Below are 25,407 nucleotides of genomic sequence, written 5' to 3' on the forward strand. Positions count from 1 at the left end.
ATATTGCATGAAATAATTTGGTGTTTTGGTCTCTATGCCAGGCATGGGGCTGGATCCTGGGCCCATAAAGGGCTTTTAGTTAGTTTGGGGCAATGAGGCCCCAAAACATAAAACACCAGGGGAACCAGTCCTAGACAACATACAGTTCAGAAGAGGTCTTTTCTTCACAACACCGCACAGTAGCTGTTTGTTAACATACAAGGGTGATTAATGTGAGGTGGGAGAAACAGTGACTTGAGAGAGAAGAAAGGAGAAAACTTGTGTACAATTGTGAGGATCAAGAAAGGCTGTGGTGTAGCGAGTAAGGCTGCTGCCTGCAACGCCAGCATCCCATGTGGGCACCAGTTCAAGTCCTGGCTGCTCCACTTCTGATCCAGTTCCCTGCTGATGTGCCTGGGAATAGCAGCAGAGGATAACCCAAGTGTCTGGGCCCCTGCATCCACATAGGAGAACTGCAAGAAGCGCCTGACTTCAGTCTGACACAGCCTGGCTGTTGCAGCCACTGAGAATGAACCAGCAGATGGAAGAAGCTCTCTCTGTAACTTTGCTTTTCAGAAAAATATATAAATCTTTAAGAAAAAAAAGAAAGAAAGGCTCTATGAAGACAGAGGTGTTTCAGATGGGCCTTGAAGGATGGATGAGGGTCCAGCAGGCCAAGGTTGAGAACAGGGCATGGTGACACCAAGACAGGAGATTCCAGAGAGAAAGAGCAGCATAAGCAAATGCCGTGGGGTGAGCAGGCATGGTTAATTGAAAACCAGCACATTGTACAATAGGCTGTAACTGAAATACACAGGAGTGTAAGCAAGGAAGCTGGAGACGGAGCCGCCTTGAGTATCACAGGAGGCTTTTTACAGAATCTCAGAAGTTAGAGTTAGTCGGCACCAAGCTCAGTAGTGAATGAAGCTAATTCCAAGGATGGGCAGAGAAGGAAAATAGGATTTGGACTAATGGCAGGAACAGCTGTAGGGACTGGATTAGAAGGTGAGGTTTGACGAAATGGAGAGGGAGGGGGACAGTGAGGACAGGGTCCCAGCCAGAATGTGGGTTTGTTGAAGGGTGCTGAGACCAAGCAAGGGCCAGGTGGTGGTGGAGACCTTGATCTCCAGATGGACCTCACCTGCTGTCTGGAAGTGTGGTATTCAGAGGCAGGTCAGAGCACAAGTCTTGGAGCTCAACGGACTGGACTGGACTCCTGCTGCTGCCATAAATTAGATCATGTCAATATCATGTCTGTCAGATGTGCCTAGTTCCTACCTCAAAGAGTCGTTAGCAAAATAAAATAAGAATGCAGATGAAGCCGTGGAACATGCCTGCCTGCGCATGCTGAGTGCTGTCACTGCTGGTGGCGCTTGCGGCATAGTGAAGCCTGTGCAGGGAGGTCACGGCAGAGGTGACTGGGTGGCACCCGAGACAGCACTGGCAGCAGGTACAGCAAGCAAGGTGAGACACACTGGGCATTAGCAGAGAGTGATGGTGGCACACACTAGGGGACCAGCCTCAAAACTGACCCAGAGAGGGAAGCAGAAGCAGGAACGCTGCTGGGAAGATGAATTTGTTGTGGATACCCTCTGCCTCTTCCGAGTGCAGGGACTCTGTCTTGCCATCTGCGATAGGAAAATGCAGAGGTTTCTCTAAGCGCTTGGGTATTTCTGTCCTGACGAAAGAGTTGCCTGATGAAGTGCCCTTCTCCCCCTTGATTTCACTGGGTTTCCTGTGAGCCTTGCACCAGCAGGGTAACTCAACCAAAACAAATTTAAAATTCAAAGAAGATATTATTTTAATTACTGTGAGTCCCATGTAATAGCTTTTCAGTCTTCGTTTTGAAATGCGCAAGCCATTTCTGGGGAATAATATAACATTTTAATTCAGCATTTGGCTTATTTGCATTTTTAGGCTGACGGCAAACAGGAGGATCAGGCAGACTCCTTGATTAAATCAGACCCTTCAGGTAAATGTGCTGAAATGCAGACAACGAAATCTCTTACCCTGAAACTTGCTTTACACCTGTAACGGTTTTATTCTGAAGCCAATTGTAATTGTTCATTCAGTTAACATTATGAAAATGCTTTTGTTCTTTTTTCCTTTTCACCATATAAATTGCTCAGAACTCTGAGAAGTTAGAGCTTCAGCTAGTGGAATAATGAGTTCCCACGGGTAGACAGTTCTACTTTGTCTGACCCTGAGTGGGAGTGAGAGGTTACCCCATGACCTGGTCCATCTAGGGTCTCGTGAGGCACCGCCCTCCTCCACAGCAGCGAAGACATCTGTGTGAGGAGCAGTGTGTGTGCTGGACATGACTTACAATGACCGTTTGGTGTGGTGCTCGCTTGCTGTTTCCTGGGAGTGGAAGACAGCTCACAGATCATGCCTTGTTCTTAAAAAGCCTTTCTGTAATTTGCCTTGTCCATGAAACCCCACCACTGGAAAGATTTCCTCTGTTCTCCACACAGGCCGCTTGACCGGGATGGTTGGCACTGCTCTATATGTAAGCCCAGAGGTCCAGGGGAGCACCAAGTCTGCATACAACCAGGTACAGGGCTTTCTGGGGAGAATGGGAAGGTCCTGAGTGTGAGGTAACAGGACACCAAGACCCAGCCCTGGGGCTGGCATTGTGGCACAGCAGGTTAAACCATCACCTGCAATGTTAGCATCCATGTCAGAGCTCCAATTCGAGTCCCAGCAGTTCAGCTTCCAATCCAGCTCCCTGCTGATGTGCCTGGGAAAGCAGCAGAATACGCCCAAGTGCTTGGGCCCTTACCTCCCACATGTGGGACCTGGATAGTGTTCCTGGCCCCTGGCTTCCGCCTGGACCAGCCCCAGCTATTGTGACCATTCGGGGAGTGATCCAGCAGATGGAAGATGTTTTTCTCTCTCTGTCTCTCCCTCTCTCTGAAACTCTGACTTTTTACATTAAAAAAAAAAAATCATAGCACTTAGGATTAGTTATGAACTGAAATTCAGCCTGGAGCACTCATTGCTGCGCCAGGCAGAACATGTGGTCCTCAAGGACGGTGGCTGAAGCTGGCACTGTTGCTGCCGGGAGCTTATTGTGCACCCACACATCCATCCAAAGAATATGTGCACAAACCCTTATCCTGGGCAAGGTCCCGGGGGCACAGGGAACAGGCAGTCAGGTGAATGAGACGGATGGCAAAGGAAAAATGAAAGAAATAATCACAAAGTGTGCTGAGGGCTCAGGAAAGAAGAAACAGAGGGCGTCTCCTGTAGACTGACGTTGAGAGGGAACATTTAGGACAAAGGATGAGAAGGGACAAGCCATACAGAGCTGGGAGCTGGAGCTGGAGAGCGGGGTGAAGCAGGGCAACAGCGAGCACACAGGAGACGTTGGGTCAGGGAGCAGTTGGCACATGTGAGACCGTCTAGAGACAGTGTAGCTGTGGTGTGGTGAGCCACCTGGGGAGACGCGAGCCCTGAGGCTGCAGGGGAGGCTGGGGGCAGACCGTGCAGCGCCAGCTTAGCCGTGACAGAGGCTGGGTTTTCAGGTGAAGGGCACAGGGAGCCACCAACGAATCGTCAGCAACAGGTCTCGCCGCAGTTGAGCCGAGAAGCCTTGCAGAAGCCGGGGCAGAGCAGCCGGCAGACGGCACTGGGGCCTCGCGGCAGAGGTGCCAAGGGTGCTGCCAGAGAAGGGGAAGAGGAGGCGGTCCTGCCGCTGTGCATGCTGGGAGAGGAAAAGCAGAGGGGAAGTTCTGGCACAGGTGTCTGCCCTGGGCACCCTAGGGGGAGGGTGGTTGGTTGAGGTGAGGAAAGCTGGGGAAGGTATACGGAGAGGAGGAGATGGCGGCAGGGGCGGTCCTCTGAGGCGTGTTTGAGACTCCTGATGAGAAGTCCAGTATCAGAGATGTCTAGGAGGTCGTCAGGCACCCGAGATTCTAGTTCCGGGGAGAGGCTGAAGTCAGAGGTGTGGATCTGAGTCAGCAGCACACATACGCAGTTTCAAGCCCTGAGACTGTGAGATCACGTGGGGCAAGGGCACGAGCACAATTTTAAAAACACATCAGGCAGGCAGTGCAAATTAAAGCAGGTTCCCAGGCTTGCAGTGAGAACTCCAGGCTGGTTTTTCAGACCAGGAGCACTGGGCAGCAGCAGAGTTGTGGCAGACCCCTCAGTACCTGGGAGGGCACCTTACTGTTGTGCACCGGGGTGAGTCTGGGAGAGTATTGTGAAATGCTTGAAGACGCCCTACTCTTTGGACTGGCTCTTCTCCCATTAGAAATTGACAGGGAGGGGAGCATTGTGGTGCAGCCGGTTAGGCCACTGCCTGTGATGCCAGCACCCTGTATCAGTGCTGGTTCAAGTTCCAGCTGCTCCACTTCTGATCCAGCTCCCTGCTAATGCTCCTAGGAAAGCAGTGGAAGATGTCCCATGCTTGAACCCCCACTCTCATGTGAGAGACCCAGAAGAATTTCCTAGCTCCTGACTATAGCCTGACTTAGACCTGACTTCCCAAATGAAGTCGGTTCACTTCATTTGGGAAGTGAACCAACAAAAAGAAGTTTGTCTGCTTGTCTCTCTGTAACTCCTTTCAAGAAATAAATAAATACATATTTTTTAAAAATTATCTAAAGGAAACAGCTCTGGTCCTCCATAGAGACTGCTGTAAAAGGGATTCATCAGTGGGGCCGATGCTGTGGCGTAGTAGGTTAAATCGCCGCCTGCAGCACTGGCATTTCATATGGGTGCCAGTTCGAGGCCCAGTTGTTCCACTTCCGATCCAGCTCCCTGCTAATGTCCTGGGAAGGCAGTGGAGGATTGCGCAAATGTTTGGGCCTCTGCATCTACCATTGGAGCCCCAGAGGAAGCTCCTGGCTCCTGGCTTCAGGTCGGCCCATCTGGCCATTGCGGCCATTTGGGGAATGAATCAGCGGTTGGAAGAATTCTGTCTCTGTCTCTTCCTCTCTCTGTAATTTTGCCTCTCAAATAAATCAATTTAAAAAAAAAAAAAAGGAATTCATCACAGCATTATCAATAATACTGAAAAATAAGTGCCTAAAAATGGGGAATTGATTAAATAGATTAGGGGACTTTCATGTCATTGAATACCATCCATCACTAACATTATGTTTTGGAAACTTGTTCCAGAAAAATGACATTGTAATATTGAAAAACATCCTCACCATATTAAGTAAATAACAGAACCAATAGTGGGTCTAGTTCTGTTTTTTAGACATAAACATGGGCCTATTTTAGACACCAGTGATACGTACCCAAGTGGAGGGGTGACGGTAGACTGCTCCTCTTCTGGACGTCTTGGGTTTTCTGCAGCTAGCCTCTGTAGGAAAGGCGACAATTAATGTTTTTACAACTTTGGAGGTCACTGGTGATGGTTTGAGAGGATTTCCTGCCCATCGCTGAGTCCCAGTTCACCTCAGAGCCTGTCTTGAGAAAGGCTTCTGTGTCCTGGGAAGGGCCCGTGTGCCTCCTGGCAGCTGGCACTGCACAGTCCTCCTGGGGCTGCACCTTCCCCTCTGCAGCTCCCCGTGCAGACCTCCTCTGCTCTGACTGGCCCTTTTACTCCTTCCTTCTTTTTATTAGTGACATTTGTGTTTTTTTCTGTATTCGTTGATCATTTCATCATCATTTTGATTATTTATGTCTTTCTAGGTTGAGTTTGCTCTTTTCTTTCTTTGACTTCTATTTTATTTATTTATTTTGTTTCCCAGCTTTACTGAGGTATAATTCACAAATAGAAATGGCATATGTTTAAGGTATTAAGCAGGATGATTTGATCTATGTAGACATTGTGAAGTGAATATTCCCATCAAGCTAACTGGGATAGCTACCACCTCCTAGAGTTGCTGACTCTCTTGTGTGTGATGAGAACAGGTGAGATCTACTCCCTCAGTGATGCCAAGAATTCAATATGGTGTTATTAATAGAGTCACCATGCTCACATTAGAGCTCCAGAATTTCTTCATCTTCTAACTGAAGGTCCATACCCTTGCACCAACATCTCCCCTTTGCCCCCAGCCCCCGGTCCCTGGCAAGCACGACTGTACTGTTAGTTTGTGAGACTCACATTACAGAGAGCTCCTGCAGAATTTGCCCCTCTGTGCCTAGCTTTAATGCATGAAGCATGATATCCTCCAGATTCATCCATGTTGTCATGAGCGTCGGAGTTAATTCCCTTCTTTATTAAGGCTGAATGCTATTTTGTTGTATGTGTGCCAGCTTTTCTTTATCCATTTATCTGTTGGTGGACACTGAGGCTGATTCTGTGTCTTGACTAGGAGGAAAAACACTGCAGTGAACATGGGCATCCCTCTTGGGATAATGATTTGCTTTCCTTTGAGTACATGCAGAAGATTGTTGGATCATTCATATGAAAGTTCGATTTTTTACTTTTTGAGGAATCCCCATGCTTTTTGCATAGTGGCTGTGCCAGTTTACATCCTACCTTCAGGGTACCAGAGTTCCCTTCTTTCCACATCCTCACCAACGTTTGCTATCTGTTCTTTATTAATAGATTATTATTGTATATTAATTTAGCCCTCCTTGCAGTTGAGATGATGGCTCATTGTGATTTTGATTTGTATTTCTCTGATTAATGATGTTCAATGTCTTTTTATTGCCTGTTGACCATTTGAATGTCATCTCTAGAAAAATGTCCATTCAGGTCCTTTGCCCAATTTTGATTAGATCAGTAGGGTTTTGGTTGTTGTTGAGTTGTATGAGTTCCTCATGTATTTTGGATACTAACTCCTTGTCAGATGTGTGGTTTGTGAATGTTTTTGCTCATTTCTTAGGTTGCCTTTTAATTGCTTTGTTAATGTGCTAGGATTATTTACATTATCTCTCTGCTGTGCCATTCTTTTGTCCTCATTGGTCGAGTCAGTTGCTGGCCTCATTTGCTGTCAGTCACTGGCATTTACTGGAACCTGCAGATTTGGGTCTGTGTTTCACTTTCATGATGATTCATAAAGATACAAAACAAAGCAAATTCTTGTGACAACTTTCAGTTGTCCTTACGGTTTGGCCATTGTTTTTTTCAGCCAGCGTTTATCTGTGTCTGTGTACATAGCTAAACTAGTTACAATTTCCAAGAAAAATATTGAGACAAATCATGCCAAATATTTTATTATCTTCTAAACATAAGATATTTCATCTGGTCTTTCTACCCATAATATTTTTGGAACAAGTCATCAAATTTTGTCTAGTGTGGCTTGTTTTGAACTTATATAAACTTTAACCTAACAGTGATCATGTTTTAATTTTCTGATAAATTATACTTTCATATCAAATATAAATATAATTCTCTCTAAATATAACTATTTTTCCCCTCAGAAAGTGGATCTCTTCAGCCTGGGAATTATCTTCTTTGAGATGTCCTATCACCCCATGGTCACAGCCTCAGAAAGGATCTTTGTCCTCAACCAACTCAGAGATGTAAGTATCAGAGGTTTCAGTGCATAAATGTCCAGTAGCCTGATTCTTAGTGTGAGATCACAATTCAAAGCAAGACAGTTTTCTAGTAAAAAGTTCATGGAAAACAGAATTAAAAGATAAATTTATGTGGCTGATGTTGTAGCACAGCAGGTTAAGCCACTGATTGCGATGCGGGCAAGCTGGCCATTTTTGCCAGAGTCCCAGCTGCTCTGCTTCTGATCCAGATCTCCACTGCTGTGCCTGGGTGGCAGCAGGAGATGGCTGAAGCTCTTGAGGCTCTGCCGCCCCTGAGGGAGGCCAGGATGGAGTTCCTGGCTCCAGCCTTCGTTGTGGCCCAGCCCTGCCTATTGCAGTCATTTGGGGAATGAACCAGTGGGTGGAAGATCTCTCTCTCTCTTTTTCTCTATCTCTCATCACTCTGCCTTCCAAATAAATAACTAAAATAAAACTTTTTTTTAAATATAGGTTTATTTTGATGCAGCAAAGTTTTTGATTGCATATTCCATATGAGCGGTCTTCAGAAAGTTTATAGAAAAGGTGTATTATGAAAAAATTATGCATGAATTTCAAATATTTGTCGCATCAAATAAACTTATCTTTTAATTCCATTTTTTTTCATGAAATTTTTGAAGCATCCTCATATGGAAGAGGTTGTCCTTCTGTAATTTCAGTAACTCATTTGCTGAGCCATGCCAGAGTAAACCAGTTCTCTCATTTGCAGAGAAATATTTCTCTTTTCAAAGGAAGTTACCTCATTTAAGTTCTCTTTTTAAAAAAAAATATTTATTTATTTGAAAGTCAGAGTTACACAGAGAAAGGAGAGGCAGAGAGAGAGAGGGGTCTTCCATCCTCTGGTTCACTCCCCAGTTGGCTGCAATGGCTGGAGCTGTGCTGATCCGAAGCAAGGAGCCAGGAGCTGTCATCACCTAGGAGGGGTCTTACTGGTCTCTCTTCTGTATTTCTAGTTAAGTGAAGACCACTTCTGCTTGTATACCTCCAATGAAGTGAAGTCATCCCAGTGTTGTTTTTTGAAAATCTTACTTGGCTTATACTTCTAAAAAAAATCATTGAGAGATTTACTCTTGATTTGAATATAAAGGAAGAATACAAATGTATTTGCATGATACCAATATTTTACAGCAGTAGAATGTGTTCTAAAAACAATGGGTATTTAGTTCTAGAAATTAAAGATTCCTGCTGAATGTACCCAATATAGTAATGCCTAAAGAAAAGTTCAAATGAGTCTGAAAAAAGTATCAACCACTGGAGTTTTTTTTCCTCAGTGAAATTTTCATTTGTGTTTTGGAATTAAGCCTTGGCTTTACTACTGCCTAAGCTAAAAAGAGCTAATATTACAATGGGCAAGGTCAAGAGTACCTTGAAGAAAATGGCATTAAATGAATCCTAGGAGGCTCAAGTGCTTGGGTCCCTGTCACCTACTCAGGAGACCTGGATGGGGTTTCTGGCTCCTGGCTTTGGCCTGGGGCCTAACCCTGGCTATTGCAGGCATTTGAGTATTGAACCAAGGGATAGGTCTGTGTTTGGGGTGGGGGGGGTGTTGCTCTCCCTTTCAAGTAGATGCGTATAAGTAAATAAACATTCTTAAAAATGACATTAAAGTGAATGTGGAGTATAAGGTATGAGTGAGCTTGATTGAGATAAACATGATGTCTGGAGAGCTACTTCTTCCTTACTGAGCAGAGCGGAATATTGGTGAACTTAATCACGTACATTGTGACTGAGAATAATCCTCTAGAGACCTTGGAAGACTGTTGAGTTATTTTACTGCCAATACAGTATTGACAGCTGTGTTCCTAAGTGAAGGAGTAAAGTGATGACTATCACCTTGCCATGATTGGAATGCTCTTACATAAATACACTCTTGATGTATTGCCTTTCTTTGGTCTAAAATTCATATTAATTCCCTCATGTCTAGAATATCTAGGGACTGGCACCATGGTGTAGTGGGCTAAGCCTCCGCCTGCAGTACCAGCACTTCATATGGGCACTGGTTTGAGTCCTGGCTACTCTACTTCAATACAGCTCTCTGCTATGCCCTGGAAAAGCAGTGGAGCCCAAGTGCTTGGGCCCCTGCACCCACATCGGAGACCTGGAAGAAGGCTCCTGGCTCCTGGCTTTAGATCAGCCCAGCTCCAGCCAGTGCCGCCATTTGGGAAGTGAAGCAGCAGATAGAATACATTTCTCTCTGTCTGTCCTCCTCACTGTCTCTAACTCTACCTCTCAAATAAATAAAATCTTTTAAAAAATTATAATTGAGACCCTATTTACCAGAAAAGTAGAGGTTTCAGTGTTAATGTTTTTTTTCTTACTCTGTATTAGGGATTGGGTATTTTTTGCCTCTTTTCATCTTTGTGTTTAATAAAACTACTTTGTCTTTCTTGGAAACCATTACATTTTCAAATACTTTGTCCTCAGATAAGAAGCTTTCTATGATCTAGGTTGTCATCTGGGTAAACTTTTATTAAAAACTTGCCTGGGGATGGATATTGTGATGCAGCAGGTTAAGCTGCCACTTGGAACAATTGAAGCCCCGGAATCGAGTCCTGCCTCTACTCCAAGTCCAGCTTTCTGTTAATGCATACCCTAGGAGGCAACAGTTGATAGTCCAAGTCCTTGGGTTCCGGTCATGCGTGTGAGAGATCTGGTTTGAGTTCTTGGTTCCTGGCCTTTACCTTTCTCAGACTTAGCTGTTGTGGGCTTTTGGATGGTGAACCAGCAAATGGAAGCCATCTCCTGTCCTCCCTTCTCTTCTCCTTCCCTTCCATCTCACCCCTCCCCTTTTCTCTCCTCTCTCTGTCTTTCAAATAGATAGAAATAAGTAAATAAATTTTTAAAGATATACTTCTATACGTGGAAGAATGAGCACGAAACTTAAAAAAGCGACCACATTTTTCCTTTCTAACTAATTTCTACTCCCGTGTTTAATTTTTCTTTTGAGTGGAGAATAAGTACTTTCACTGGGGCAGTCTGCCAAGCACTTGCTGATTTGAATGTAATACTCTTTCAGCCCGCTTCGCCTAAGTTTCCAGAAGACTTCGATGATGGAGAACATACAAAGCAGGTAATGTTCTGATGCTTTAATTAGTGTGTCTTCAGTCTCGGGTTTTAATTACTGTTTTTCTTCTTTTTTCAATTAACAGTCTTCTGCCACTCATTCTCTGCTGTTCTGGGAACAGAAGCCCTTAAAATATTATTAGACTTGAAATACACCATAAAAATGGCAATGGCTGGCAGAGAAAATTAACAAACTATGGGGTTCTTTCATGTGGTTCATTGTGCTTTTTAAAGTGCTATTTGGACCTTGGTTAAGCTGTTGGGGGAAAAAAAAGAGAGAAGGAATGCTTTTACAGCTCATTGTTTTAGAAGAAGGTTGGGACTTAAGGAAAAGGATACATAATTTGTAACTAATTTTGTTCACTTTTGTGAGATTGTGGAGGAAATTGTACCTCTTCTAGACAGTCTGTTGTCACAGTACTTCAAAGCAGGATAGGTCTCCTGTACACCATAAACATCTTAATCTCTGGCTGTGTGTATTTAACACATGTCCCAGGCAGCCCTTGGCAGCCAGCTAGTATGGAAGAATAATCATTTGTGGGTTTGTGTTGTGCCTCTGCTGTGCTTTCTTCTCGGTGCTGGTAGTTTATCTTGGTGAAACCTTCAATGGTTAATAACCTTGTCATATGGAAATGCATTCCTTAAACTGACTTCTACTGAGAGTGATAATCAAAGCAAAAATTACTTATTTCAGTCATTTACGTTGAGAACAGAAACAAAGATTGAATGTTGCAATCATGTGCTACTTCTTGCTTACTGGTTATTTATCTGCATGGACACTTAACTTCTCTTAGCTTCAATTTTCCTCACCTCTAAAATAAAAGGATTAAGTGTCCTTTGTTTATACTCACACTGACATTCTGCAATTTGGTGATGTTGAACATGATGTTTATGTGTGATACTATGGACTCACGCTGCCTTATCTATTGAATCAGCAAACCATTAGAAAATACTTTGAGTCGTGTTTCTGTGTCTTTTGTTAGCTATCATTATTTATTTGGACTGAGTCATTTTCTTTGTTTCTGGGTGCTATAAGTAGTGTTCATTTCATAGCCTTTCCTCATAACAAGATCCGTCTTACTCAGTATCTCCCCATGTGTACAGCCATGGGGGCCCAAGAACTTTATTAAACTACAGACGTGAGAGCTGCTGCACAATCGTTGCTCACGATGAGAACTCTCCTGCTATCATCAGACATTTGTTAAGTATCCTTGAACACTGGCGTTTGGATTAAATAAAATTGGTACCAAAACAGCAGCAGCAAAACCACAACCACTACTGCCTCTCACATCATGATCAGTGCCTTTTTTTTCTGAAAGTAACATAGAAAATGCTGATAAACTGAGCATAATATAATTTTTGCAACATACAGAAATTTAACAGTATGACAAGGTCTGTTATGCTCAATAGGGCATTTTTGTTATTGCTAGTTTAACACAACTTTCCTAAAATGTGTCTCATGTCAGTTCCTCTTTTTTTTTTTTTTTTTTTTTTTTGAAATATAAAAGTTCTACATCATGCAAAAAAGTAATTACCTGTGTTTTAATTCCATCCTGAGTTAGGAGAAAGGATGAGCTGAATGGGGTGGGGAGGGGACTGGTTAGTGGTGGTAATTTTAGACATGTAATTAGAAAATGCTTAATAAGTTCATCTAAAAATTGTGGCTTTTCTGACCTGAAATATTCCTGTAACTCCTTATAAACAAGAGGATTAACAATCATTAAGGAACTTTTCAAAGGTTTAGATTGCCCTGAAATATTTCCCTGCTTAATGAGGTCATAGCTATGAAGGTGAAACAAGTGAATCACAAAATCAGAATTCCTGGGAATGGTAATCATGCAGTAGTACAAATAAGTAGAAAAAAAAATAAAACCAACACATTTGACATTGCCTTTAGGATTCCAGCATTGTTACTTCTACTAAAACTAGACGTGCAGAGCTATTTGTTTTATATTCTTGCATGGGTTTTTTTGTTGTTTTTTGTTTGTTTTGACAGGCAGAGTGGACAGTGAGAGAGAGAGAGACAGAGAGAAAGGTCTTCCTTTTGCCGTTGGTTCACCCTCCAATGGCCACCACGGCCGGTGCGCTGCGGGCAACACATCGCGCTGATCCAAAGGCAGGAGCCAGGTGCTTCTCCTGGTCTCCCTTGCGGGTGCAGGGCCCAAGGACTGCACTCCCGGGCCACAGCAGAGAGCTGGCCTAGAAGAGGAGCAACTGGGACAGAATCCAGCGCCCGACCGGGACTAGAACCCGGTGTGCCCGCGCCACAGGCGGAGGATTAGCCTAGTGAGCCGCGGCACCAGCCTCGCATGTTTTCTATACAGTATTTTGTGGGTTAGAAGGTCTAAGTTCTGCTTCTATGTAGCTGTTGAGTTGAGGAATTTTTTCTTATTGTTTGTGACAGTAAAATACAAAAAGAGCCTTTACCTTTTAAGAAATACTCATATCACTTTGTTATGCAACTCTCTGGCCATAACAAAGTACTGGGGGAAAAAAATGAAACACCCATTGTAATGTACCATCTGAGTGCAGGAAGTGTGGTGTCCTTTCTTTGACCTGAACTCACCACCGACATGCCAGAATTCGTGAATTCTCTGTTGCATCCCTTCAGCAGTGTGACTGGGTTTCATTTTAGAAATCTGTCATCTCCTGGCTGCTGAACCACGATCCGGCCAAGCGGCCCACGGCCACAGAACTGCTCAAGAGCGAGCTGCTGCCCCCGCCCCAGATGGAGGAGTCGGAGCTGCATGAGGTGCTGCACCACACGCTGGCCAACGTGGATGGGAAGGCCTATCGCACCATGATGGCCCAGATCTTCTCCCAGCGCATCTCCCCCGCCATCGACTACACCTACGACAGCGACATCCTCAAGGTGAGCTGAGCAGAGCCTGGTCCACCAGGGGTTGAGTCAACTCCTTACTTCTCAGGGTTTCTCTTAGTGCCTCCAGTGTAAGTCCCTGGTTTGAGATCTGGGAAGCCCCTGAAAGTACATGAGAAAAGTGTGCAGGTGCATCATCCTGGGCAGAAGTGCCACCTTACAGTCACTTACTTGAAGTTCTTAGTCCATCCCCCCTGCACCCGCCCAGCAGTGCCCTTAGAGCTGGATCCCGGGCTCAGCTGCCTGGAACCACAGACGTCCAGCTAGTCAAATGCAGTGCAGTAGCATCCAGTGCAGCTGCCAACGCCCTATCCAGCGGCTTAGAATCTCCAGATGTGAAGCACTTCCAGAGCCTCTTTAAAAGTTTCTGAGGTGCAGCCAGGTGGTCAGTTTGGGGAGCCTCTAACATCTTATTACTTTAAAAAAGAAAGTCTGAAACAAAACAACAAAATCTTTAAATCTGACAAAGTTGGGTGAGTAGATAAGATATTTGTTCTATTACCTATGTGTTTCTATATGCTTAAAATACGATATAATTTTAAGATATAGTAAAGAAAATAGTGGTAAAATCTGTGGAAGGTCATTAGAGATTTTAAAGACCAAACTAATACATTGCTGGCTGGCAAAATTAGAAAGATAATTACAATATTATGGGTACCTTTTATTTTTGTCCTTACACTTATCTATTGTTTTTAAATTTTCTCTGTTAAACTGGTACTACTTTTATAATAAAACAAATGAAAAAGAAAGCCTTTGACAAAAGATATAAATGCCACCTGGCTTTCAACAGCTCTCACTGGCTCATCTGAAGATGTGGGAGGTGCCCTGCGACTCCTGGGGCGGGGTGGGTGTGGGGAGCATAGCCTCAATTCGCTCTTGAAAAGGCTTGTTAATGGTTCAGAGCTGGGACTTTGAAGCCAGCCACTTCCCTTTGCTGGCAGTTAGCCCTTGCATCCTGCAGAAGGGCATACCACAGCGCGTGTGGCCTTCCCCCGTTGCTTCTGTGAGCCTGAGGATAAGCTGAACAGCATCAACTTTGAGCCACAGATTAATGTTTTAGGGACTCTCTCTGATGAGCCCTTGAGGGTGACATCTTGACTGGTCCTGTTTTAGGGCAACTTCTCAATCCGTGCGGCCAAGATCCAGCAACATGTGTGTGAAACCATCATCCGCATCTTTAAACGACACGGTACATCCTTTTTAAAATCATGTTTAAATCATGTTTAAAATCATGTTCCTTTCTGTTAAGATGTTTTCTTTTCAGCAATAGAAAGCACCATTAGTGGATTTGGGTATAACCAAATCTGACTTTAAAATTCAGTTCCAAGCAGTTGACATCATGTAAAGTTTCAACTTATTTTGATAGCTTACCTTGTTGAGAAGAAACTGATTTGAATATTACAACTTTGCTACTAAAATATAGTTGGTTTGTGGAGTCAGAGATTTGACTATATATATACTTAGCCCTAGGTGAGCTCTCCACTTGTAAGTTTAGAGACTTGAAACAAAACTGCTAATGATTTCAACTTTCCTCATAGCAGATTGCTTAACTGTCAGATTGTGTTCATTTTAGGTTGCCTCGTAAGAAGAATGTGAACTCACTGAATTTTTTTTTTTTTTTTTGTGGCTTGGTATAGGAGCTGTCCAGTTGTGTACCCCACTGCTGCTTCCCCGAAACAGGCAAATATATGAGCACAATGAAGCTGCCTTATTCATGGACCACAGCGGGATGCTGGTGATGCTGCCCTTCGACCTACGGGTGAGCTGGGGACACTCTGCTGACAGTCTAAGGGTGTCTGTGTTACAGGATGGCCCCTACCCACCCTTGTCTTCCCCTAGGCTTCTGTTCTGTCACCTTCTGGAAATGTATTAAGGAGTTACCAGGGTAAAAGCATTATTGGAGTTTAGTAAGCATATCCATCCACCTTAATAATAGCACAAGTGTTTTTGGCTCAAAGAACCAGAACCCTGCATTGCAGGTACCATGTTTGCACCTTGTGTTGGCTTCTGTGGCTTAGTGAGTTAAGCCTCTGCTTGATGTGCTGGCATCACATATGGGCGCTGGTTCAAGTCCTGGCTGCTCCTCTTCCAATCCAGCTCCCTGCTGATATCCTTGGAAAGCAGTGGAAGATGGCCCAAGTGCTTGGGTCCCTGCACCCTTATGGGAGACCCAGAGGAAGCTCCTGGCTCCTGGGTTCAGGTTGACTCAGCTCTGGCCATTGCAGCCATTTGTGGAGTGAACCAGCAGATGGAAGATGTCTCTCTATGTCTCTCCCTCTGGCTGTAACTCTGCTTCTCAAATAAATAAATAAATCTTTCTTTAAAAAAAAAAAAAAGAAAAGCAATATCCATTTTGATCGAATTATCACAAATGACCCTTTTTCGTGAAAAAAAAAAAGACACCAATTGACTAATACCAATTTTAATTAAGCAGAGCATATTTAACTAAAGCTTAATTGTTCTCAAACTTAAAAGCCTAAGAAAGGCCCCAGTGAGTAAGGTTGACGGTACATATAGCATTGAAGTCCACTGCTGACGTGAAGCACTTGAACACGTCCAGGCGTGTGAGCGGTGAGTGACTCCTGAAAACCACCAGACTGTCTGCTTTAACAGGACCACCATTTTGGTATAACATATATCTCAGTAAAGCTATTATTTATTTTTAAAAAAGTGTGGTACTTGGCGCATCTTGACATTTACCTTTAAAACCTTATTTTTCAGGTCCCTTTTGCAAGATATGTGGCAAGAAATAACATACTGAATTTGAAACGGTAAGAACCAACCAGGACCCCATTTGGTGGTAGATGATGGGAAGGAACGGAGGAAGGGTGTTTGTCTTCTGTGATCCTTATACGGTGAAGAATTCTGTGTTCAAGATACTGAGCTTGGAATATGCTCCAAAAGCCACACCACGGTACCCCTCTCTGTAAGGGGACCAGGTCTACAGGCTTCCTCAGCCAGGAGATGGCTGTGACATTCCTGCAGTCTCTCCTGTGCTGCCCCCAGGCAGTGTCACTAATTATTGTCACAGACAGTTATTTGAAGAAAAAATCTAGCCTTTATTGGTCACAGATGGCTTCCTTTAAAATTTAATGGGAGAGACAAACAGCCTGTGTTCTCTGTGTGAAAACTGCCTGCACAGGTAACAGAACAAAAGCTGCTTGAAGAGAAAGGGAGTGAACCCAGCAGGCCTGCTGCCCACAGAGGAGCTCCAGGCACTCAGCACTGGGAAGGAATTTCCGTACATTCAGATGCCACAGGGCTCAGACACTGAGATCTTCATAAACTGGTGCAGTACTGCTGTCAGTGAGGCCCCCACTGCTTTCAAACGAGCAGAGCTCTTTACATGTCTTTGTTCTAGCTCTAAGTGAACCATTAAAGTCATCAACCTAAGGTGTGGGTATCCCTGGGTACAAAGCCATCACTTAAGGTAAAATTATTTTCTGAGTGTAATTTCACCTCTACTCATATTTTATTTTAAAGATTTTAGTTATTTATTTAAGAAGTAAAGTTACAGACAGTGAGAGGGAGAGACAGAGAGAAAGGTCTTCCATCCACTGGTTCACACCCCAAATGGCTGCAATAGCCAGAACTAGGCAGATCCGGATCCAGGAGCTAGGAGATTCTTCCAGGTCTCCCATGCAGGTGCAGGGGCCCAAGTGATTGGGCCATCTTCTGCTTTCCCAGGCAATAGCAGAGAGCTGGATCGGAAGTGGAGCAGCCAGGACTTGAACCAGTGCCCATGTGGAATTCTGGCACTGCAGGCGGCGGCTTTACCCACTACACCACAGTGCTGGACCCTCTACTCATATTTTAGACATAAAAAAAGAAACAAACAAAAACCTATGTCCCATAGTTTACATAGTGGCAAGCCTGAGAGTTGGAACCTGGATCAAAGGCAAGACCCAAGTGGAACATATCTGTCTTTAAGCCCTCTTGATCATATCATGGATTAACAGCTTTTTTCATATTTATTTCTGTTATCTTGTTCAGCAGTTCCTCATACAAATTGATTTCTGTTAACCTAGAAACCTGGATTTCTCTCTCCCAGATACTGCATAGAACGCGTATTCAGACCTCGCAAGTTAGATCGATTTCATCCCAAAGAACTTCTGGAATGTGCATTTGACATCGTCACTTCTACCACCAACAGCTCCCTGCCCACTGCTGAAATCATCTACACCATCTATGAAATCATCCAGGAGTTCCCGGCCCTTCAGGTTCCTTTCCTTATTTTCACATTCCACGGTAGCTGCTGCGGGAGTGCTTCTCCAGGTGGGCGGGTAGGGCCGCACCTACAGGTGCACTGGCAGTGAGTGAGGTCTTCATTCCCGCACCTGGGGCATGTTGGATGCTGTTGCTTTGGAGGTTCATCTTGGGCTCTTACCTTCCTGCAGGAAAAGACTTGGTTTTGGAGGATGAGTGCTGTTTTCTCTGTCCATCTTTCCCAAATGCAGGGAATCATGCTCAGATTCCTAGGATGCTTTAGCACGTTCACACACCGTCCATCAGTGGCTCACTGTCTCTGACACAGTCTCTGGAACCCCCACCTTTCCTGTGTACCATATTCACTCACTCCCCAGGCCTCAGCCTCACCTTCCTGGTCTTCCTGCCACTGTTGGTCATGGTGTTCCCTCATCTACAAAGTCTTGTCTTCACTGTTCCCCACCCCAACCCCCGAAGCCTGACTGCTTCCCCACTGATTAGCTGGCTGCCTTTTCTCCCTGGCTCTCAGCTCTTGATCTGACATAGCCACACAGCACCTTAGGTTGTGCCAGCAGCTTTCTCCAAGCACATGGTGTGCCTCTTCGGGCAGAGCACACAGGCCCGCTTGTCCATAGCCCATACGATGCCCAGCTCAGCCCCCAGCTCGCCGCCCTGCTAGTGCTCATTTGCTGCCTCTTGTGCACAAAGGTCATGATAAGTGTCCCACCAGCCTGTGCCTGTAAGTTGGTTACCATTGAACCAGATCCTCCCCAACTTGAAATCTCTGTGCATACTCTGCTCCTTCACATAGCTGAAATTAGCCAGAGGACTTTTGATGCATATAATCAAGCATTAAATTATATTACATTCTCCAACTGCAACCATGTATAAGGAATGCATATGAAAAAATAAATCAGCAGTATGCTAAAATTCAGTCCTCCCACTGTGCTAGGATGGCAAATTGTTGTCAAGAGTCCAGGTTTGGTCATGTACGTATATTGCTTTTTTAATGAAAACAATAACATTTTTCTCTGTACCCCAGGAAAGAAACTACAGTATTTATTTGAATCATACCATGTTATTGAAAGCAATACTATTACACTGTGGGATCCCAGAAGATAAACTCAGTCAAGTCTATGTTATTCTGTGTGATGCCGTGGTAAGCACTTAATAACTTTGACTTGATGTTGATGATGAATAATGAGAGTTCGTGATTATTTCCTCACTGTTGCAACCATAAAACTGAACTGGGAAATTTATCTCCTTCCTTGCTCTAAGGCAAAAGAACCCTTGGCTGTAACTGTATAAACAATTAAGGAGTTTTGGTTGAGGTTTCCTTCTGCACTAACCCCCATACTACTGGTCACCTCCAGCGTGCGTTTTTTTTAAAAGATAATTTCTAACTTTATAAATCAAATTATCAAATTATCTTATTTAATTTGTGAGATAGTAAAGTTTTTTATTTTTGTAAATATTTATTTATATACTTCTTAAGCAAGAAGTCATGAAGCGAATGGTCCTGATGGTTGCCCATCGAGCACTTGTCAGGTGCCGTGCCTTGTTTTAAGTTCTTTCTGTGGTTGACTCACTTGCTCCTCACAACAGTGGCCCTCCTTTACAGAGGTCGACAAGAGAAGGTCAATGCTGACTGCACTTAATTCTTACAACCTGCCTATGCTTATCAGTGAAGTCATTGATAAGGTTGCACTAATTGAATCGGGGGCCTCATTCACCACCTCCTTTCTGTGGGACATCTCCAGTTACTCTTCTCTAATTTAGCCGTGCTGTGATATGACTACTGCTTTATAAGTGTGTGCAGACACAAAGCCTGATGGGGAAACACTGGGGAAATAAATTAGTTTATGTTACGGTGCTGGGTGGAGATGAATGCTTATCTTTTCTAATTTCTTTTCGTGTTAAGTTTTATTTTCATAATAACTAAGAGGCATCTGCTGGATTCAGTAACCACCAGTGCCAGACGGTCTATGTTGAGGCCAAGTAAACAGTGGAAGTCCATAATGGCTTGTTGTTCTTTATACACCGAAAGGCTTCCCAAGTGTTTCTTCCATCCGGCAGCTGGACATCAAGGGCCCAGACTTTACTGTTTGTTTCCTAGTGGTTCCCTCCTCCCCTAAAGAGCTGCTGCTGTTGGCAGTGACAGATCCAGTATCAGGCCAGCCAGCCACTGGCAGGGATGGTGCAGGGGCTCTTTTTTGTTCATACCCCATGGCCACAGCCCGTCTGCCAGCGTGGGAAGAACTGCTGAGAGGCTAGCTTTTACCAGGGAGACACAGGTCAGAATGACTCCCTGCCTGTGCAACAGAAATGCCCGGGGTGCGTGGATCTCCCCACCATTTAGCGAGGTTGACATTCTTCCTTGTAATTCTCTGATGTCAGAGTTTTTCTAAAATTAAAATAATGTTAATTATGATTTTATGTGAATCCAGAGGGGGAGGATTTTTAAATCACTGAATTAAATCTCTGCTTTCCAATTAGGAGCAGGTCTAAACTGAAGGATGCAGTTGTGAGAATTAGCCCCTAAGTTGTACCTCATTCAGGGCCAAATGTGCTGACGCTCATCGCTGCCTTTTCCTTCTGCCTTAGACAGAGAAGCTGACGAGGAGAGAAGTGGAAGCTAAATTTTGTAATCTGTCTTTGTCTTCTAACAGTGTAAGTACCTCCTGATGGTGTTATCACAGCCAGCTCTGTAATTCTGTGACACCAGGAAATGTCACCGAATTCTTGCCACAGGAAAGTGGTAGCAGCCCCGCCGCCCGCAGGCAGTTTTCCCCCTGAGTGCTGGGTACCATGGCAACCTCTGGGCGCAGAAGAGAAGAGTCTCTCCATGCTTCTGGATGCACTGTCCTCACTGCTCTTTCCTGGCCACCAGACACTTGTCTCTCACACCCTTGTCAAGCCCGTGCTTGGCAGAGGCTCCCGCAGAGCCGATCCAGTGCTCGTTGTCCCCTTCTGAAAAGGGATTGCACGGGACAGGGGGCCCCAAGCCCTGGGCGACCCCCACCCTCACCCCTGGGTCTCCCAGCTCCTCACAGTTGCATCATGGCTCTCACTTTTCTGGGACATTTCCTACCCCTAAGTCTTCTGTTGATCCCATCAGCAATGAGAAACTCTCACCAGGTAAATAGGTGGGTCGTATCCCCTCCTCGGGCATCAGCTCTGTCCCAAGAGTAACCCACACCTAACGGAGTAGCTGAACAGCAGAGGATAGAGGGAATTGCTTACATTTTCTTAAATCTTAATATAGGAAGAGACATTTCTGATTTCCCAGATTCCTTCCAGTCCCAGTCAGCCTGACACTCAGTTGCATGACCCTATGCTATGGTGATCGACAAAATTCCCACATGTGATAGACAAAAATATGGCCACACACAGGCCTGGCAGGCTCTCTCAGTCTTTTGGATGCCCACAATATAGTGCCAGGGATATAAAAAGAAGCTGGGGAGTTCACAGGTGGCATCAGCTTCTTAATTCTTTATTGGCCTTAAAAAACCACAAGTGGCTATGCACAGCATCTCTCTGCCCTCAGCTCATTAAAACAACTTTCACAGGGTACGCACCCACCACAGTTTAAAAAAAATCAGCCAGCTTGCAGAGAAAAAAAGAGAAAGAAAGCCAGATGTACAGCCACAGGATTTCCCAAAATTGAACCAGGATAAATCTTTTTCCTTTTTTAAAGATTTATTTATTTATTTGAAAGGTAGAGTTACAGAGAGGAGGAGACAGAAAGGTCTTCCATCCACTGGTTCACTCTCCAAATGGCCAGCTGCTCCACTTCCAATCCAGTTCCCAGCTAATGCACCTGGAAAAGCAGCAGAGGATGGATCAAATACTTGGGCCCCTGCACCCATGTGGGAGACCCAGATGAAGCTCTTGGCTCCTGGCTTCAGCCTGCCCAAGCCCTGACCATTGTGGCCATTTGTGAAGTGAACCAGCCGATGGAAGACCTCTCTGTGTCTCTCCCTCTCTCTCTCTGCAACTCTACCTTTCAAATAAAAATAAATTGTTAAAAATTTACAATTTTTGTGACAATTTACAGTGCTTGCATACCATCTTAAAATAGTTATTATTTGGCTTAATAATTTTCACCTTAGCTCCTGTGCGTTTTCTTCCTGGCTGTGTGATCCCAGTCCTCTGCTCTCACTCCTGCTGTGTGCCAGGGACCACCTGACCACAGTGGAGCACCTCAGGCCACTGCCCTCTCCATGCAGATATGAGCGCGGTGGGGGAGAGCCAGGACCTGGGCTCCAGGTCTGACCAGGGGGCAGGAGACAGCATCCCAAGGCTGATAGGAATTATTCAAGCAAAGAGAGGAGAAAGAACGCCTGGCTAACTCATGAGTATTAGATCAAGTCAGACTTCGCCCCGCCGCCCCCTGCTTGTGTGTCTGTAGTACTGGGAATTCATGATGCTGAGAACGATAAAGAGGACCACCACTGGCCCAAGAACACACCCCTGAGGCTGTTGTGGTGCCTGCTTCGCTGGGGTCAGCGCGTGAATAAAGGGCACTCCTGAAAGGTGCATTAGCGCTCTGAGGAAAGGCTGATCCTTCAGATGCGGCAGAGCCTAAAATCCCCTTTGACCCACAATCCCCACGCCTGAAAGGCTACACACTGTGCCCTGTCCCCGGCATGTACAGAACACAAGGCCCAGGCAGCCTCCCTCCCTGCGGGGGCATGGCCACCAACCAGGCCTCTTTGTTTTCCAGCTGTGTCGACTCTACAAGTTTATTGAGCAGAAGGGAGACTTGCAAGACCTAATGCCGACAATCAACTCATTAATAAAACAGAAGACAGGTGTCTCCCAGTTGGTGAAATACGGCTTGAAAGAGCTGGAAGAGGTCGTCGGGCTGCTGAAGAAACTTGGCGTGAAGTTACAGGTTTGCAAAGCAAGCGGTTGGCACTGGCAGTGCACATCTGTGGCATTAACAGTGGCACCAGAGGGAAATGGGTTGTGTTTCCTTAATGCTAGTAAGTGTTTTGTTTTCAAAAAAACAAAAAGGTAACTTTCTCCATTTCGAGACATTTGACGCTGTGGTAATAATTTGGACTGAAATAATTTCTTTGGGAGCGTGGCGATTCCTGGAGTGCAGCAATTCTTACGGGGTTAGTCTCAGAGAAGGGGCTATTCTAGAAGACAGCAGAGTTTGCTTTCCTGGCAGGCTACACACAGTTAAACAGACCTGGTGCAGAGCGTGCCGCTCTGTTTATGCTAAATAAACCCTTCCAGTGCTGTTGATGAGAACAGTGTTTTCGCACGTGAGCTGCACGCAAGCCCTTACACGGTGCTGTGGCATCTCACTTCTCAGGTCTTCATCAACCTGGGCCTGGTTTACAAGGTGCAGCAGCACAACGGGATCATCTTCCAATTTGTGGCATTCATCAGACGAAGACAGAGGGCTGTACCCGAAATCCTTGCTGCTGGCGGCAGATACGACCTGCTGGTGAGGGCTCACCCTTCCTTCCTTGGTTCTGGCTTAACCTGATTTCTCCCTCAGCTTATGTTGAAATTTTTCAAACCTATACACACAAAAACATTGAACCTGTAGTAGAAATGAATACCTCTGTATCTTTCAGCTAGGAACAGAAATACAATGTGAACTGTATTTGTAAGTTTTTTTTTTTAAGATTTATTTATTTTATTTGAAAGGCAGAGTTATAGAGAAGCAGAGGCAGAGGGAGAGAGAGAGAGGTCTTCCATCCGCTGGTTCACTCCCCAAAGGGCTGCAACAACCAGAGCTGAGCTGATCTGAAACCAGGAGCCTGGAGCTTCTTGCAGGTCTTCCACGTGGATGCAGGGGCCCAAGGACTTGGGCCATCTTCCACTGCTTTCCCAGGCCATAGCAGAGAGCTAGATCAGAAGTGGAGCAGCCAGGACTTGAACCGATGTCCATATGAGATGCTGGCACTGTAGGCGGTGGCTTTACCAGCTACATTACAGCTCTGGCCCCTATTTGGAAGCTTTTACACTTAAAAAATTAGTAATTAGGGGTTAAGTATTGTTGCGCTTGGGATACCTGCATCCCATATTGCAGTGCCAGTTTGAGTCTTGACTCATCTACTTCCAATACAGCTCCCTGATAATGCACCTGGGAAGGCAGCAGATGATTGCTAAGTACTTGGATCCCTACCACCCAAGCAGGAGACTGGATGGGATTCTTGTCTGCTGGCTTTGGCCTAGCCCAGCCCTATTAAGACCATTTGGGGAGTGAAACATTGGATGGGAAATCTCCCCCCACCCGCTTCTATGTAACTCTTTCAAATAAACAATTTTGCTTTTCAAGTGAGCAAATAATTATTTTTAAAGATTTATTTATTTGAAAGAGTTACAGAGAGAGAGAGGAAGAAACAGAGAAAGTAAACTCCCATCCACTGGTCCACGCCCAAAGTGGCTGCAACAGTTGGGACTGGGCAGACTGAAGCTAGGAGCCAGGAGCTTCTTCTAGGTCTCCCACATGGGTGGCAGGAGCCCAAGCACTTGGATCATCCTCTTCTGCTTTTCCCAGGTGCATTAGCAATCCATTAGATCTGGATTGGAAGTGGAGCAGCCAGAGCACAAACCAGTGCCCATATGGGACGTCAGCATCATAGGTAGTGACTTTACCTACTATACCACAGCACTGGCCTGTAAATAAATATTTTTAAGAGAGAAAAAAATTACAATAGGTTTAAAGGAAATGACAAAGATAGTACAGAGAGGTCTCATGTATCCTTTACCAGTTTCTTCCAGTGTTTATACCCTGTAATGGAAAAAAATACCAAAACCAGCAAAGTGATATCGGTATAGTATATATGCATAGTTCTGTGTCATTTTCTGTAGACTTCCATAACCACCACCACACAATCGGGATATGTACAGAGCTATATTTTTGTTTGTTTGTTACAGAGCTTTTTTTGTTGTTTTTTGTTTATTTTTAGATTTATTTAGAGGGCCAGCACTGTGGCTTAGTGGGTAAAGCTGCCACCTGCAATGCCAGCATACGATATGGTCACCGGTTCAAATCCTGGCTGCTCCACTTCTGATCCAGCTCTCTGCTATGGCCTGGAAAGGCAGTAGAAAAGGGCATAAATCCTTGGGTCCCTGTACCTGCATGGGAGACCTGGAAGAATCTCCTGGCTCCTGGCTTCAGATCAGCGCATCTCCAGCCATTGCAGCCAATTGGGGAATGAACAAGCAGATGGAAGACCTTTCTCTCTCCGCCTCTCCTTCTTTTTCTGTGTAACTCTGCCTTTCAAATAAATAAATTAAAAAAAAAAAGATTTATTTATTTGAAAGGCAGAGTTACTGAAAGGCAGAGTCAGAGCGAGAGCGAGAGCGAGAGAGAGGTCTTCCATCTGCTGGTTCACTCCCTAGATGGCCGCAACAGCCGGAGCAGAGCTGTTCTGCCTCTGCAAAGATCTGCCAGAATCAACAGCTGATCAGTTCAAATGAAGCTTGGAACCCTCCCCTCCCTTTGGGTCCTTTCACCCCAGACCCTTTACAGTAGACTCATTATCAATATTTCCACCCTAAACAATGTTCAACTTTTTGCTTTGAGTGTCAAAAAAATTTAAAGAAGTCAAAAGGTGAAGGAAGTGTAAATGTACTTACCCAAAATTTCTGTTTCTTATGGGAAATACACTGTATTTGAAATCCTGTTCTATGGAAAAGGTGTTTCTTGGCCAGTGCCGCGGCTCACTAGGCTAATCCTCCGACTTGCGGCACCGGCACACCGGGTTCTAGTTCCGGTCGGGGCACCAGATTCTGCCCCGGTTGCCCCTCTTCCAGGCCAGCTCTCTGCTATGGCCCGGGAGTGCAGTGGAGGATGGCCCAGGTCCTTG

At 44.9% G+C, this 25,407-nt stretch overlaps 1 protein-coding gene across 6 annotated transcripts in view; it reads left to right on the forward strand.

Moving 5' to 3' along the window:
- The window catches only part of EIF2AK4 (eukaryotic translation initiation factor 2 alpha kinase 4), a 117,659-nt gene that overhangs the window by 73,384 nt on the left and 18,868 nt on the right, over positions 1–25,407 (forward strand). For all 6 annotated transcript variants that reach the window (XM_002717985.5, XM_070053975.1, XM_051822079.2 and 3 more), the window contains 13 exons: positions 1,897–1,951; positions 2,454–2,533; positions 7,309–7,410; positions 10,439–10,492; positions 13,121–13,357; positions 14,477–14,552; positions 15,001–15,122; positions 16,085–16,134; positions 17,415–17,583; positions 18,612–18,728; positions 20,174–20,239; positions 22,296–22,466; positions 22,896–23,030. In XM_002717985.5, the coding sequence (XP_002718031.1) occupies positions 1,897–1,951; positions 2,454–2,533; positions 7,309–7,410; positions 10,439–10,492; positions 13,121–13,357; positions 14,477–14,552; positions 15,001–15,122; positions 16,085–16,134; positions 17,415–17,583; positions 18,612–18,728; positions 20,174–20,239; positions 22,296–22,466; positions 22,896–23,030 (1,434 nt within the window). The remainder of the gene's footprint in view (positions 1–1,896; positions 1,952–2,453; positions 2,534–7,308; positions 7,411–10,438; positions 10,493–13,120; positions 13,358–14,476; positions 14,553–15,000; positions 15,123–16,084; positions 16,135–17,414; positions 17,584–18,611; positions 18,729–20,173; positions 20,240–22,295; positions 22,467–22,895; positions 23,031–25,407) is intronic.

This window comes from Oryctolagus cuniculus, chromosome 12 (assembly GCF_964237555.1).
Source record: "Oryctolagus cuniculus chromosome 12, mOryCun1.1, whole genome shotgun sequence".
Classification (NCBI taxonomy): Eukaryota; Metazoa; Chordata; class Mammalia; order Lagomorpha; family Leporidae; genus Oryctolagus; species Oryctolagus cuniculus.